The sequence below is a fragment of the Protobothrops mucrosquamatus genome, unplaced genomic scaffold (assembly GCF_001527695.2).
Source record: "Protobothrops mucrosquamatus isolate PMUCROS unplaced genomic scaffold, P.Mucros_1.0 scaffold419, whole genome shotgun sequence".
NCBI classification, from domain to species: Eukaryota; Metazoa; Chordata; class Lepidosauria; order Squamata; family Viperidae; genus Protobothrops; species Protobothrops mucrosquamatus.
Genome location: NW_015386748.1, coordinates 70,015 through 87,802, shown reverse-complemented (window position 1 = coordinate 87,802; position 17,788 = coordinate 70,015). Strand labels below are relative to the sequence as shown.

General features: G+C 39.7%; 1 protein-coding gene across 1 annotated transcript; it reads right to left on the bottom strand.

Moving 5' to 3' along the window:
- Positions 1–5,215: 5,215 nt before the first annotated feature.
- GPR148 (G protein-coupled receptor 148) lies at positions 5,216–6,268 on the bottom strand. Its single transcript, XM_029284197.1, has one exon. The coding sequence runs from the start codon at positions 6,266–6,268 to the stop codon at positions 5,216–5,218; it is 1,053 nt and encodes a 350-aa protein (XP_029140030.1).
- Between the last annotated feature and the right edge of the window lie 11,520 nt (positions 6,269–17,788).

The window sequence follows — 17,788 nt, the reverse complement described above, 5'->3', positions numbered from 1 at the left end:
GGGTCACCAATTTTTCCCAGTTCTCTGTGGGAAAATCGGTCCCTCGGCTTATACTCGGGTCGACTTATACTCGAGTATATACGGTACTTTGAATTCAATGTTAAAAGTTATATATTTTAGCTATCACGTTTATCATTTGTGCACAATTCTGTTTCAAAATCTTACAATGTTTTAATCCCTAAATTATTTTATCTACTTCAAATCTTTCTGATTGTAAACAAGCCAAATTATCAAATCTGTAAATAAGAAACCATTCCATATTCTCAATAGGGCACATCTAACGTAATGATTTTTAAAATCTACATTAACGTTAACTTTATCATACTACAATTATCTCTGCTACCCAAATCTTGGGTCATGTCCTTCTGACTCTAAAATTTATTTATCTATTTCTCAGCAACACCTACCAAACCAAACAACAAGCTGCTGAATGCAATTTCAAATAAGATAAACCCAGCCCTTCTCTTTTCTTTACATTGTGTAACACTTTATATAAATAACCTGTGGCTTTTCCCTTGCCACACAAAATTAGAGGTATACTTTTGCCACTGTTTAAATAATATATTAGTTGCCAAAACAGGTAGTCAGAAGCAAAAAATAAATTCTAGGCAAAACATTCATCTTTATCTCCAGCAATGACAGTTTCTCCCACTTTTACAAGTCCTTTTCATCTTCTTTCAAGGTCTTAACATAATTATTTTGAAATAACATACAATTTATAATTCTCATGGTGATACCGAAATATATTACTTTCTTCTCAATCTTAAAATCCATTTATTTCATCAATTCTGTTTGGTCCTCTATTTTCATGTTTTTTATTAACATCTTTATCTTCTCTTTGTTAATCTTACAATCTGCTAATATATCAGTTTTTCCCATGAATGCTTCTACAGTATTCCCTTTAGTGGATTCTCCAAAATCTTTGCAAACAACTTATAGTGTTCATTCAGCAATGATATTGGCTGATAGTGTTAGTCAAATCATGTTTCTTCTTAGGTATTAATGCTATATTATCCTTTTTCCAGCCCTTTCTCCTCTTTAAAATAGAGTTTGTTGTATTTTGTAAAGGTTGGAAAGGTCATCCTCAAAACATTTATAGTAAGGCGCTGATAACCCATTTTATCCAGGCACCTTTCCTATTTCAGTCTTTTGTATAGTTTCACAAACTTCCCTTACTGTTACACTGTAGCCCATTAGCCCACAATAGCCCATTATCTATTTCTATTTCTTTGTAATCCTCAGAAAACCTAGTTCATGTAAATATTAATTTATTTTCTCCGGGAAAATTTCTTGTCCTTTATATAAATTTGAATATTAGTGATGAAACAATTTTTGCACAGCCACATTATCTGTTATTACCATGTCTCCCTCTTGTAATTTCAAGATCATTTTATTTTCTTTTTCTTTTTGTAATTTGTATGCCAACCACCTTTCTGGTTTATTTGCAAACCCAACTTTTCTGTTTTTGTTTTCATTCACTTTTATTTCCATTTCTGTTAACATAGATAATTGTCCTTGTAGAAGTTAATTTGTTGAGAAATACTTATATTCTCTGGAAATTTAAATTGTTCTTCTTTTCTTTTTATCTCATCCAAAATAGCTTATGTTTTTTCCTATGTCTTCTTTGGAGTTCACTATTATGTTGCATAAAGTAACCTTTCGTGAAAGCTTTGCTTGAGAACCAAACCATTCTTCTAGCTGTACCTTTATTAAGATTTTTTTTAAAATAAAACTCCTTTTAATTTCTTTTTACAGTCCTCCATATTGTTTCTTTTAGTAAGAGGATTTTATTTAACCGCCATCTGAAAGAATTGGGACAATGAAACAGAAAACAATATCCAAATCAAGGAATTAACAGGGAGAAAACCACACCCCCATCAACACTGGCAGGGCAAGTTAGTTAATGATTACTTTTTCTTTTAAAACCTATTGATTTCCTCTGCAAATTATTTATTCCTTGTTATTTCAGTTTACTTAAGAACCACTTATTCTTCGACCAACATCCACAGCTGTATAAAAAAACCGAGAAAATGAATGCTACTCTATAGAATTGATTTTGTTGCTATGTAAATTACCATCCAATCTAATTAGCTTGCCTGAGTTCAGTTGTAAAAACCTGGATCACGGACCTCCACTCTGATATGGATGTTCCTGACCACCTAAGATTACTGAACTATGCCTGCAACTGAATGCTTCCCAATCTCCCACCACTGGAGAGATTTCCTTTTTTCCTCTAGAAACTTCAACCCACTCAGCATCTCTTTAAGGATCAACTGAATTGATTCAAAAGATTCTACAAGTGCTCTGCAGAACTGTCTTCAGGAAGCATCCTCTCCCCATCACTTTTTGAGGTCTGGCTTCTTGTCAAATATCTCCACCCCACACAACTGTCTTAAGAACTTCATTGCAATGATAATTGTGCCTTCCCTATGGTAGGATTAAGGTTAGCAGTTTTGATCTAAGGGAGAGAGGAACTTAATTAAGTGGAGCATGGAGACAACTGCATGACTGACGAGAAATACAGAGGTTACCTCAGTGGAAAATGATAGGGAGATTTCTAAAAGCGGAAAGCTTCCCAAGAAAATGAGAAAAAAAAAACCTCCTCTGTGCTACCCCTATTAAGGAAGGGGGAGACAAAGGGTAGGTACTTCTTTTTTGTATATACAATTTTTATTAATGGTACACATGAAATGATATAAAGTAGGATTAAAAAGGAAAAGTATGAAATGTAGTACAGTATACTGTACATATAACTTCCTATCTTCTTCACAACAGTTACAAATTTATTATCTCTATTCCTTCTTTTGAAGTTACATCATAGTTCCCTTCTTTTCAAAATCAACTCTTTTTAATCAGCAAATCCATAAACCACCAGTTTATTTTTTCCATTTTCAGCAAAAAGTCCATAAGAGTTTTCCAGTCTTTAATAAAAGTACTTGTCATAGTCTCAATCAAACAAGTTATTTTGTCATTTCCACACTTTCCATCATCTTCATAATCCATTTCTCTATTGTGGGTATTTCAATATTTTCCCATCTTTGTGCATATAATAGTCTCACTGCAGAGACCATGTTCAAACCAATCTTCCATAGGTCTTTTCCAACTGGCTGTCCAGAAATCCCAGAGACACAGGAACTTCTGAAATGGAGAACATTCTTGAGGGAAAAACTCCAATAGAAGCCTGAGTGGGACAGTAATGCAGAGAGATGAAGGGAAGGTGAGCTACTACCATTGTTACCATTCCTCCTTGATTACTGCTCCTGGCTGGCTGTTACCTCAGGAACAGCAGCAGGAACTTTAAGAAGCACATTAGAGATACTTGCAGATTTTCTATGTATTGTTTCAAGCTGTTCTCTTTCTCACTTTCCTCCTTCCTGCTCAGGTAAGGTACTAAGAAAGAAAGACATATTGGCTGGTAATATCTGGATCATCAGTAGATGGCACCAAAGAGATGCAGTAAATCTAACTCTTTGTCCCATCTCAGAGATTTGCCTCTGTTTTCATTCTCTTTGCACTAGAGATGTCATTAAGTGATTCATTAGCTTAAAAATGTGGTGCAATATATTCAGTAGGTGAAAGATAGGATTATTGAAAAGCTCATACTGTATGAAGATTACCAAATAAGTGTTGAGGACTGTGTTAGAATATATTGCTTAGCTACTATTCTTCATTTCAAGGATGTCTTTTAAAGCTGTTCTTAGCATATTGTCAGGGGAAAGGATCTTTCCAATAGGTGCGCCTGACTGGATCTGGTTTATATCCATACATACATGGTAGATTTGGCTAGCAACCTATCTTTCTCTAGCAACAGAACATTATTGATGCACTCCTAGGTAGAAAAAGTCTCCAAATGTTGCGGAGGAAACACAGTTGTCTCATAAAGGATTACAAGATGTACTGTTAAATGTTTATTTTCTTTCCCACACAGTTTCATTATTGATTTGAGCCAGTGATGGAGGCACCAAAGAGGCTTGTATTCTTGAGTTCTTTCTCTCCCACAGCAGAGATGATTAGGTTGGTTTTTCCCCAACCTGATGCTTCCAACTGTGTTAGATTTCAACCTTCATATTTCCTGAACTGGAATTGTATGGAGCAAAGATATCTTTTCCCCTATTCAACTATCAAACACCTGTAGGCATAATCCACATTATTGAGAGGAGCCAGGATTTGGGGAAAGGAGAACAACCTCAATTCAGACCTTGCTGTTGGCTGGGTTAGCCTGCCAAACTGGACTAATAAATTCTCTGCTCCTTAAAGTGGAATGTGACAGAGAAACTGGAAAGAACAACACATTGTGGAATTCCATAACATGGATTCCCGAATAAAGTCTATACAGACAAATATTGCTTTTCCCATATATATTTATATAAAAACAGGACATATAAAATATAGAAAATTCATCTCATACAGAAAAATTATCCTGCATTTGTTCTATTCTTATTGAATTGTTTCAAGATTTTCTATAAAAGAAAAGAACTTCACAGAATTCTTCATTGGCCAACCATGGTGTTCTTGAGCACACTTAGTTAGAAGGAGCAGATGTGAATTCCTATTTTTCATTTCTCCAATGATCTGCCTTCCTACACTTCCATTAAATCCCAGGGAAACAGGTTATAAAGGAAGTGCTTTTACTAAGCAGTTTTTTTTTCCAACCAGCAAAATAGAAAGAAGAATAGCATAAAACAAAAGGATCAACTGTTTCCAGCCTCTACCACTTCAACAATAAAGAAACTCAAATACATTGCCATGGAATGTGGACATTTGCCATCAAAAATTTCTTTCCCAGGAAAGAAAAAAATGGGAAAGGCAAGAAAAATGTAGGATAGATTCTGGCTCTGTATTATACAAAACAAAGAGAAAACTTGGCTGGTAGAAAACATTAGTACTAAGCCCCTTTTTAATGAAAAGATTCATACTCTGGAATTTGTAAAGTCAAATGTACCAATGTTCACTCTGAGAATGTGGTTGGTACATATTAGCAGATTTAGGTCCGTATCTGAAGAGTAAACCCATGTATCAGAACATTTCACTCATAGTAATAAAATTATTAGCCTAAATATCATCTAGTACGATAGCATCATGTTGATATTAAGAACACATTAGGAAAAAATACAAATAATTTAGTCAACAGATCAATAAAATGATAAATAATTTCAGTTTATGAGATACATAGCACAGCTTTAGGTCACAGTTACTCTAAGGCCCTTGTTTCTTCTCAGGTAAATGTAGTAGGAGCTACCACTGTAGAACGTTTCCATTTGATGCAGAACTTGAGGGATGATGATATCTCTCTGTATCGAAGCCCACACAGATAAGGTAACAAAGCCTTGGGCAAAGTAATCAGGACATTACAAACTATCATAGACACCCAAATTCCTGTCTGTGGCCCAATTACAGCATTGACATAAAGGAGTGACTCAACTACAACAGCCACAAGAGGAGAGAAATAAAATAATAGGATAATATGATGCATTAGGAATGTCACACTGGCTCGAGAGAAAATGCTTCTCCATATTCCTGATTGCTTTGTTTTAAAATACAAGACCATGTAACCACAAAGAATGAAGGTCAGACAGATAAAAAGGGAAGACACGGAGAGTATGTAGCAGAATTTCATGGCATTGTTTCCTTGTAAAGTCATTGCCAGTATAATTGGAACAGAACAGTTTTCTACTGGACATTCCCCGGAGTCTTGAGTGATGTGTAGTATTAAGAAAATAATCCCAGGGAAAATCCCAGAGCAGATCCATAGGAACAGAATCAGTTTTTTTGCTCGGGAATAAGGCAGAATGGAAATATAATGCAAAGGCCACAATATGGCCAAATAAGTGTCCAGCACCATTGCCGCAGATGTTAATAAGCCTCCACAGTAAGTCATTGCTAGCAAAAACAACAGCATGATACAACCACTTTTTGAGAGGTTGAAAGTGGACATACTGAAAACCGCAGACACAGTGTAGAGCAGCAGATACATCAAATCACTAAGCAAAGCATTGCCCAACAAAAGGTACCTTGTTTCCTGACGTATGTTGACATGAGAAAAAATCACAAATAAGATGAAAGGAATGACCAGGATGGCTGCCAGAAGACAAATTATTGGTGGGATCAAAAACATCTTCAGATTGAAATATGGAGGGTAGACAATCCATTCTTGCAGGCTTTTCAAAGAGGGGTTATCCTCAGAGAAGGAATCATTTAAGCGCAATTCTCTATAGAAGGAGATGTTCTCGTGCAAAATCCTTGCTGATGCACATAGAGAATAGCTCATTTCTCTAAGAAATTCAGAGTACCAACAAATACAGGTTCTTCAGTAACAACAAAATGAGTTCCTTAATGCTGCACATTTGTAATAGCAAGTATTCGAAAACTGTCTGTAGCCAACTTCGAAACAGTATCTGAAGACAAGCACAGATTTTTCTAAGAGACTTCAAAAGTGAAACCTGGACTCCTGAAAAATTGAATATATCCTTCTCTGAAAATAAAGAATATAATACATAAGAAATTTCCTCACAAGACTTAAAAAGTATGAACTGCAGAGCAAGCACTTGAGGGAGGAAATAAATGGGTTGCTCATCATTAAAAATTTACTTTTGTCTTCACAGCATCATCATCACACAAGAAAAGCAGATGGACCATTAGCATGATTAAACAGATGTGATGATATAAAAAGGTACATTCCAAATATGCCAATGTAATCAAGTTGTAAATGAATGCAGAAGACAGGGTTGCTATGCTTAAGTGCAATAAATGTATTAAATCAATGTAATCAATAAGAACAGTGCTATTAGCTCATGAAATATCTGCATCATAATCTTTATGATATATGATTCTCTGAAGACTGTGTTTGTATGTTTCCATTTAATCCTTAAGAACTGGGTAGAATTATCCCAAAGTTCAGCTGGAGTATCCAATGAAGGAACACTTCAATAATTCTAATTATTGAAGATGGCTGAAGCTTTAAGAGGCCAGAAAAAGAGTTGTTTCCCATTGCACAACATGAAAGGGACTTAATGTATATGAGCTCTGTTCTATTACATTTGAATGCTTTGCACTGGAGCTAGAGTTTCTCTCAACCAACTTCTAAATAGGTTTTTCTGAATCTTGGGAATTGATGTATGACCTTCAATGCCCAGAATTCCCCAGCCAGAATTCTGGGAATTGAAGTCTATTGTAAAGTTGTCAAGACTGGGGAACACTGCTCATAAGCCATGCCCTGCATGGCTTCATTTTGGAATTTTTCAACCTTGCATGTTTCTAGTGGCAATTAGAGTGCATCCTTCAAATCAGACACACGTATAGATGCAAATAGATAAGCTGTTTGAAGTAAGTAGCCCAAATATAATTATAGCAGCAAAGTGACATTGCAGATTTTGCTTCCTGAACACTTTTGAATGTATCTTATAGATTTTTGGCTGCTAATCATGAAAATAACCAGGAATTTAACCTCTCATATACCATTTTATAGAAATCTTCTGTTTTTACACAATGGTAATGTACACTCTTAATACCTATTGGCTATGCTGCACACGTGAAAAAAACATACAAAAACATGGAACTGCTGTTGAATCACATTCAGTACAACAAATATAACTGGAATATCTGTGGAGATCTATAAGTAGTGGCCCTGCTGCTTTGAATGCAGCTTGGATATACCAAGTACTGTTGTTATATATGGGACAGCCATGCAGAGAGTTACATTGAAAAGAAATGGCCACTCCAAAAGAGAAATGGCCACTCCAGGACAGAAAAATGTAGAACATGAAAGATTTGTTGACCTGATAAAAATATTTTTGCTTCTGTTTCACATAATAATCAGATTAATAATTTTTTTTGTGAAAGTGATGAAGAAGAAAGGTGAAAGGTTTCATTATCTGAGACTGATCTTTTCAAAAATAACTGATGCCAAGATTAAGGAAGGCATTTATGTTGGTCCTTGGGTCAGATATATCATCAATGACAAGTGGTTTGAAGATCTATTAATGGGGTCAGAGAAAATCATCAGGAAAGCATTCAAAGGACATTATTGAGAATTTTCTTGGCAACTACAAACCACAAAATTACAACAACCACAACTGGTTGACAAACGTCTTACAGCATACAAGGCCATGAAGTGCAGCATGTCACTGAAGATTTATTTTCTGCATTCACATTTGGACTTTTTTCTTGAAAATCTCGGTGCAGTCAATAACAAACATGATGAAAGACTTTGCCACAATAGAAAAATGGAATTTATGGCAATTGGAATCCATCAGTGCTAGCTGACCATTGTTGGACACTGCAGTGAGATGCATCAGAACCACTTTTATCTCTGTTGAACTCATGCAGCATGTTGGAAACATTATGCTATTAAATACATTATAGTCATTAAAAATTAATTTCATATTTCTCAAGATTCCTACCTGATACAATCATTCTGAAATTATATTTGTGTTCCGTTTGAAGGGGTCTATCATAGTCACCAAATATTTTTCAGGAAACAAAACTTTTTTAAAAATTTGTTGTCCAGTGTAGCTATTGGAAATCACTACCAGTATTTATCAGTCTATGGAAGCATAATGGAGGAGGAAAAATAAGCATGGATAAATGGTTGAGGAGGATTGAACTGAAAGGTGAGGAAGAAGAGCATCAAGATGCATGAAGAAGAATATGGAAATGATAATAAACTCCATGATAAATAACTTCTTAATAAATAACAACATGTCATTATTTATTAGCATGCAAGGCATCATGGCATCATGTGCTAAATGGTGTGCTGGCTGGTAACCTCTTCTGCTTGCTTAAACTTACTGCGTTCAGTTACAACTAAATTACAAACATTGTCAGTACACACATGCACAGGTGCAGCTTAGAAGTATTTGTTCCCCTATATCTGATACACTGGAGACTCAGCTTAATAACCCTGTTTTCAAGCTGCATATTGAACAGCTCAGCAATGAATAAATATCTATTTATCCTTATGGAAATATAAAATGCTTTCCTCAAATAGTTGCCTCTGAATCATTTTACATTTGTGAATTCATCCCATTCAGTTCGAATGGGCTTAGTGGAAATGATTACAGACCTCCTTCCGGCAAAACAAGGATGCTTTTGAAGATTAAGCCTGGAGATGGGAGGGCTGTTTGCCAGGAAAATAATCTCTTTTTTCTCCTCAGAAGCATGGGTCCCTTCCCCTTCCCCTTCCCCTCTCCCTCCCTCCATCCCTTCCTCCCTCCCTCTCTCCCTTCCTTCCTCCTTCCCTTCCCAGTGCAGCTATTCTTCCTTTTATACCATCTTCATCCTATTTGTTACTTTTTATTGTTTCTATTGGAAGGAAGAAAAATGTGCAGAGACTAGTTATTCAGAGGGAGAAAGATTAATTTGAAGTTAATACATTTTAAATTCAACTGATATACATTTATTCTCCTGTGTGCCTTTTTTGAAGTGTAGCTTCAAATATAGACATGGAAATATATATACAGATGCAGTTATATCACATGCACATATTTATTGGTGAAGAAGAAATCTCCAGGACTGGATTTAGAAGGGGCTAGCAATCTTAGATTGATAAAGAGACTGGACAGCCACTTGTCTGGAATGGTATAGGGTCTCCTGCTTGAGCAGGGGGTTGAACTAGGAGACCTCTATGGTCCCTTCCAGGTTGGTTATTCTATTCTGTTCTGTTGAGTTCTGTTCTGTTAAGTAGTAAAGCTTGGCATTGCATACATTAGAAAGAATTTATAAATATGTACACCAATCCTGTGCAATCTACTCTCCTTTTGGGGATGGAAATAATCTTAAATTCAGGGTTATCTTTATCTCTGATGAATACAATATTCCAGAGCTCCTTTGTGTCTTGTGTGAATAATGAATGGAAGCATTTGTCTTTCTATCTGGATGTGTGTAGTGTATGAGTAGGTGTATGTACAGAAACAGAAATTCAGTTTGCACAATTTGTTCTTGCTTTCTATCCTTGAACTATTTCATATACTGGATGATATATGGGTAAGTATATAACCTTAATAAATATATCACTAACTATTTCCATGTGTTTTTGAAAATCTCAAAACTGAAGGCAATGCAATCTAAAATTTACATAAAACATATCTCTTCATATGGGTTCACTAAAATGGATCTATCTCTTAATTTCTACTCTCATAGCTAGTACTTCATTTTTCCACTTCTCTATTTAACAGTATTTAAAGAGCAGTTTCTGTGTTCCTGGCTCCCTGATTGCCTTCAGCTTACTGAGTAACAACTATGTCTGATTATTCGGTGCCATAATGTCTGCTGTATATTGTGGCATGGTCCTGGCTATGGAAAATGGCTCTATATATTTTCTGCTACTTGTTATCTCAAAATGATTAGATAACCTTTGTTAGCTAAAACTCCTTATTGTGGCCTACAGTGAGAGCCTGTTGCAAAAAGCATCTGTGTTAACAATTTTGTACCTAGGTCTCTTCGCTGCTTTGTCAGATGAATAAGGATAGGTCTGTTCCATACTATTGTTTGACAGTACCATAAAAACAGATTAGAAACACAAGTTAAAATAGGCAAGAAAATGGTAAGTGAGCACCTGTTCACCCTAGCTGAGTTCAAATAACCAGGAACAGATGGATTACACCCCAAGGTGCTGACAAAACTGGCAGATGTGATCTCAGTACCAGTGAATTACATCTTTCAAAGATCCTGGAGAACTGGGGAACTACCAGAGGACTGGAAAAGAGCTGATGTAGTTCCCATCTTCAAAAAAAGGAAAAAAATGGATCCAGGAAACTACAGACCTATCAGCCTGACCTCAATACTTGGGAAGATTCTGGAAAAGATAATCAAGCAACGAAGCAGTGAACTCCTAGAGGCAAACAAAATCATAACCAAAAGCCAACATGGGTTTGTCAAAAACAGATCATGCCAGACAAATCTTATTGACAAAATTAGTGGACCAGAGGAATGCTGTGGAGATAATTTACTTGGACTTCAGTAAGGCATTTAATAAAGTAGACTGTAGGCAGTCCAGTATCAGTTTCAAGGGGAGATACATAAGCAGAACTTACCTCCAGTCCACTCTGGTTTTCTAAAGCCAACAAGACATTCTCAACATCCCCATTGCCAAACTTGTTCCTACAAGACTGCAGCCTTTGGGGCAGCCTTAAATATCTAAAACAGGCAATCAATTTTTGAGAAAAGCTACTTAGGAAGTCATGATTGAATGAATTTGATGAGATCGGAAAGATGGATTCATAGCTGGCTGACCAGCCGTACTCAACGTGTGGTCCTCAATGGAACTGCATCTACATAGAAGGAAGTGTGTAGTGGAATGCTCCAGGGCTCTGTTCTGGGCCCAGTGCTCTTCAATATCTTCATCAATGATTTGGATGAGGAGATAGGTGGGGATCTCATCAAATTTGCAGACGACAACAGGAATAGCTAACACTCCATGTTATGTATTGAGGTTAATTGTTTGGAAACTGTTGGAAACGGTCAAACAGCTGCACCTGTTTAAGCTCCAGACTGACTGTCTACATGTTAATTATCTTGTCTTTAAGCAGGAAATACTGCTTTAATTCTATTGGCTGCCGCCTAGTGGTGAGCTGTATAAATAGTGGTTAAGCAGCAGTTTGGGCTGCTTCTGTTGTTAGCTGAATAAAGAGTTGTTGTTTGCACCATTTGCCTCGTCAATGCTTCACTGAACTGGAAACATAACAGTGGTGATGAGGATGGGATGTGCTGTGAAGAAATAAAGAGCCAGAAGTCACTAGGGGTAAGACCAGCCTCAGTGCCCTGGTAGGAAGTACGTTCCTGCCTCTGCCTGCCAGCAAGCAACACTGGAGGCCAACGCCTGAGGGACCTGTCCCCAGGACCATCAACAGAAGCCTTAGCAGCACAAGGCATTGCTAGGTCAGAGACAACTCACCATGGCCAAGCTCGGAAAATTGTTGGAGTTCGACGTGTTGCATCCCAAGAGGTAGAGCTCTTACATTTCGTGAGTTGAAAACTACCTGAGAGCTAACCAAGTTAATGAAGATGGCTTAAAGGCCGCAACGCTGGTATGCGTGTGTGGCCAGGGGACATTCAATATAGCTGAAAATTTAGTTGCTCCAGTTTTGCTTGAAACGGTCGCCTACGCCGAACTCAAGAAAATGCTCAAGGAACATTTCGAACCGAAGCTCTCTGTCATTGCCTGGAGACATGCGTTCGAACAAAGGGAGCAACAACCAGGTGGGTCTGCCACCGAGTTCATAGCTGCCCTACGACAGGCATCCCGGCTCTGTAATTTCCAAGACCTCGAAGAGAGACTGAGAGACCATTTAGTTTGCAGGTTGAGGAACAGGGATCTTCAGCAGAAGTTGTTCGCGAAAGAGACCTTGTCATTCCAAGATGCCCTTAAGGAAATCCCCCAAAGAAGCCACCGGGGAAGCCGTAAAAGCCTTACAGCCCTCCAAGAACACTCCCAGCCCAGCAACCATCCACCATGAGGATGTGGAAAGAGGCGAGGTCCCCTACATGGACCACAAAATCGAGCAGCTGCAGAAGCCACCTGCAAGAGTTCAACGGCCACTTGACAAGGAAGTTCCTTTCACTCGATGTATGGGCTGTGGAGGCCGACATAGACGCTCAGAGTGCAGGTTCCGCACAGCAATGTGCCGGGTGTGCGGCAAGCAAGGCCACATCGCCACCATCTGTAAAGGTCGCCAGAAGGACATTCCACAAGAAGAATTTCCCAGGAAAGGTACCGGGGCCCCGGAGCAACACAGAATTGGTTTTTGTGCTAGCAGAAGGAGTGTGTTTAGAACAGGTGCCCATTGCCCCATGAAGGAGAAGCTGAGACTTAAAGTCAAGCTTCATGGAGTCCCATGCAACATGGAACTAGACATGGGGTCAGCCTTGTCTATAATTTCCCAAGGAACTTTTAACCACATTTGTAGTCGCAGCGGCAAACAAGTCAAACTCAAGCCATCGAATCTCATGTTAACTGATTTCCAAAACTCCTGCTAGTGGTTAAAGGAGAAGCCACACTCAAAGTGCAGTTCAAAGAGTTTGAGAGTCCCCTGGATGTTGTGGTTGTTGAAGGCAACCACACAAGCCTCATCAGGCTAGACTGGTTTGATGCATTGGGCATCCATGTGACTGGCATAAACCGAACACAAGCAACGGACCTGGAGGTAGTTTGCCAGGAGTTTGCTGATGTTTTCAGCTCTGACTTGGGAAACTACAAAGGACCTCCAATTGCTCTCCACCTTGATCCTACTGTAACTCCAATAAGGATCAAGCCTTGTAGAGTGCCTTTTGCCCTTAAATCTAGAATCAATGCAGAGCTGGAAAAGCTGTTGCAACAAGGTGTGTTGCAGCCAGTAGACAGCAGCCGGTGGGAAACCCCTATAGTTACGTCACCTAAGGCCAACGGGGAGGTGTGCATTTGTGCAGATTATAAGTGCACTATTAATAGAGCGCTTCAACAACATTCATATCTGGTGCCTGTAGTCAGCCATATTTTGGCGTCACTACAGGGAGGTCGCATATTCGCCAAATTAGTTTTGGCTCAAGCCTACCAACAACTGCCTGTGGATGATGCCATGGTGGAAGCTCAGACCATAGTTACCCACAGGGGAGCTTTCAGAGTAAGGCGCCTACAATTCGGGGTCAGTGTTACCCCAGGGATTTTCCAGAGCATGATGGAATGCATGCTCAAAAGTATCCCAGGAGTGTGTCCATATTTCGATGACGTCCTCATAGCTGGGGAGTCAGTAGAAATATTGGCTGAAAGGCTCAAAGCCATCCTTCAGCGTTTCCGTGAAGTGGGGCTGAAACTAAAGAGGGAGAAATGCAAAATAGGGGTAGCTTCAACCGAATTTCTCGGGTTCTGCATTGATGCCGCAGGCATTCACCCTGCTGAATCCAAGCTCAAAGCAATTCAGCAGGCCCCCAGTCCCAAGTCAAAGGGAGAGCTCCAGGCTTTCCTAGGCCTACTCAATTTTTATCATGCCTTTCTTCCACACAAGGCCGCAGTGGCAGAGCCGTTACACCGGCTCTTGGATAAAAAGGCACAGTGGCAGTGGACAAGCGTCCATGAGAGAAGCTTCTTAGCAGTCAAATCACTGCTATCCTCAAACTCGGTACTGACACATTTTAACGAACAGCTGCCTATCAGCATTGCTTGTGATGCATCCCCATACGGGGTAGGGGCTGTGTTGAGCCATTTAATGGCTGATCGGAGATAAGTTCCAATAGCCTATTATTCAAGGACTCTGTCCTCGGCAGAACGCAACTACCCCCAAATAGATAAGGAGGCATTGGCCATTGTGGCTGGCATTAAGAAATTTCATGACTATTTGTATGGTTGGCCATTCACGGTCTTTACGGACCACAAGCCACTTCTGGGTCTGTTCACGACGGACAAACAAATACTTTAGATCATCTCTCCAAGGATGCTGAGGTGGTCCATCTTTCTATCAGCTTATAATTACAGGCTGATTCACAAACCGGGCAGGGAAATGGGCCATGTGGAAGGCCTTAGCAGGCTGCCCCTGCCACAATTAGAGCCAGATCCCGCTCCAGCTGCTCGAATCCTGGCTATTCAGGATTTGCCTGAGTCTCCCCTTAACACAGGGGACGTGGCTGCTGAAACAGCTGTGGACAAAACGCTGAGCCACGTGTTGAATTGGGTGCTCACAGGATGGCCGGACATGAGTCTGGGGCCTGATTTTCAGAGCTTTAGCAGGAGGAAGGACGAGCTCTCAGTTCACAAGGGCTGCATTCTGTGGGGAGTCGGGTCATAGTCCCGAACTCCTTGAGGCCCAGAGTATTGGAGACTCTGCATGAGGGACATCCGGGAATAGTCCAGATGAAGGCACTCGCGAGAAGCTACCTATGGTGGCCAGCATTGGATAAAGATATAGAGGCCCAAGTACAAAGTTGCTATATTTGCCAGCAATCCAGGCCAGAAATGCCTTAAGCCCCAGTCCACCAATGGGAAACCACACAATCCTTGTGGTCAAGAATCCACATTGATTTTGCAGGACCCTTTCAGGGACAGCTGTTCCTCATTGTGGTGGACAGTCACTCTAAGTGGTTAGAGGTCGCACCTGTTCCAACTATGACTACTGCCAGGACCATCCAGGAACTGCGCAGGATCTTTGCAATGCACAGGTTACCTGATGTGATAGTTTCAGACAATGGGGCTCAGTTTGCCACTGCAGTATTTCAGTCCTTTTTAAGGGCTAACATGATCAGGCACGCCACTTGGCCCCCCTTTCACCCGGCCTCCAATGGCCAAGCGGAACGCATGGTTCGGACGACCAAAGAATCCTTAAAGAAGATCGTAACTGGTAACTGGCAGCATCGGTTGGCAGATCTTTTACTCTGCCAACGCACGACTCCCTGCACTTCCACAGGCAGAAGTCCAGCAGAATTAAGATAGGGCTGTTGTTTAATCACTAAACTGGATCGTCTGCATCCAGACTGAGTTGCCTCGGAATCAGCACAGCCCAAGCCACCGTGGAGCTTGCAAGTTGGCAACCGGGTTTGGGCTCGAAACTACGGGCAATGGGCACTGTGGGTGGTAGCTGTGGTTGGTAAGGTGTCAGGGCCATCCTGAAATATCAAGAACTTAATCAAATGACAATACCTGAAGAAGTGAGCTGAACTGAGGAGGCTGGGCTTTTATGATTTGTAATTGAGAAGCATTGTGGCAAGGAACTTTCAGTGACTGAAAAGGAAATTAGAATAATAGCATTTACATAAAAAACAAATGAATTCAGGATCACATATTGTCATCTGAAATGGCTTCCATATTGTGATCTGCAAAGCTGATGAGTCAGATTGTCTCAGTCATCCTAACCAGCAGATGAGGAAACTCCTTACAAGGGAGAAGGCTTCAGGGTTGTGATTTCCTATCTGAGATTTGTCACCAATCTGTTCTTATGTTCTTTCATAAGAACAGAATAACAGAGTTGGAAGGGACCTTGGAGGTCTTCTAATCCAACCCCCTTCTTGAGCAGGAGACCCTATACCATTCCAGACAAATGGTTGTCCAATCTCTTCTTGAAATATTCCAGTGACAAAGCACCCAGAACTTCTGAAGGCAAGTCATTCTATTGGTTAATTGTTCTCCTTGTCAGGAAATTTTTCCTTAATACTTTGTTGGATCTCTTTTTGATAATCTCCCATCCATTACTTCTTATCCTATCCTCAAGTGCTTTGCTTTGGAAAATAAATTGACCAGTCTTCTCTGTGACAACCCTTCAAGGATTGGAAGGCTGCTATCATACCATCCCTAGTCTTTCTCTTTGCTAGACTAAACAAAGCTAGTTCCCACAGCTGTTCTGGAGTCTTGATGTTGTAGAGAGAAAAAAGTATTTTATTACAAAAAATGAATTAATGACCGCTATGAACTTATTTGCCTACTGTATATTTAATGTTATATACTATGATAGTATGATGGTTTTTTAAAGAAATGTGTAACACTAGGAGTAGGGACAAAATGCCTCATTCAGTCCACTGAATGGTCCATCTTCTGCACATGTTCTAACTGAGATTGGCTTCATTTTGCATAATATAGAATACAAACTTAACTTGCAGTACTAACAGGATGAATTTTTGATAGTATTTGTGAGAGAGATAAGGTGACCGTTTCAATGAAGTTATTGTTTTCTTTTTCATAAGCGCAATGCATTATTCTTGGGGCGACAAAGAAATTGAACATTACTATTTATTAAGTATTTGTGAGGTTTTATTCTTTATTTCCATAGTGTTAATAAAGCTTCTTATATTTAATGTTTGAGCTTTTCATTTTTTCCTTTCATTTTTTAGAAACTCATTACTAATTTTATCATTACCCTCTGGGATGTTCTATTAAAATACTATTTATAAGTCTTTGGTAGAAAACAGTACTGGCAGAAAAAAGTCTGCTGCCCTGATTGACGAATCTCATCCTTTCCCAGGTATGATGCTGGCAAACAATGCTGCTCAACGGACACATTGACCCAGATTGGTGGATTCCCCTGGCCTTGTTTCCCTTTCCTCTAACCAAACATCACAAGCTGTGGGAAAACATCTACCAATGCAGAATGGGTCTGAGCCTTGGAGGGAGGCAAGTATGGCTAGAGGATTAAATCTTTATATTCTGGAATAATCCTAAAATTGCTGACCAACTAGCACAGTGATGGCGAACCTTTTAGAGACCGAGTGCCCAAACTGCAACCCAAAACCCACTTATGCATCGTCGGGTGCCGGGTGGGTGTGGCTCATTGGGTGGGTGTGGTTCATTGGGTGGGTGTGGCCCATTGGGTAGGCATGGCTGCGGTGGTAACAGCAGACTGGGTGGGGCTAAAAAGTTCAATCAATCAATTCCAACTTTGCAAGATCTTTTTTTTCCCGCGAGAAGTTGAAATTGACTGATTGATTGAACTTTTTTTTTTTGTACACGGCTGCGGAGGCCTAAAGCGAAAAGGTTTTATAAAACCCAGCTGAAGGCCTAGGACTGGGGTGACGGAGCGCATGCCCACAGAGAGGGCTCTGAGTGCCGCCTCTGGCACCCTTGCCATAGGTTTGCCACCACTGAACTAGCAGCTGAGAAGTAGGAGGCAAGTTGTATTATAAAGCAGAAGAGAGGGAGTTGAGTCTTACTTTTTTATGCAACCTCCTACCACCATCCCTGGTTAGCAGCTGTTCTGGCTGACAATGTCTTTAAGTTGGGGAGCAGCATGGAGACTTGACACATACAGGAATTTTGAAGAACTGGAAACACATCAAATTGCATCTACAGCAAAAGTGTTGTTATCACCTTAAGAGAAAAACACGCCTTTAACCCTGA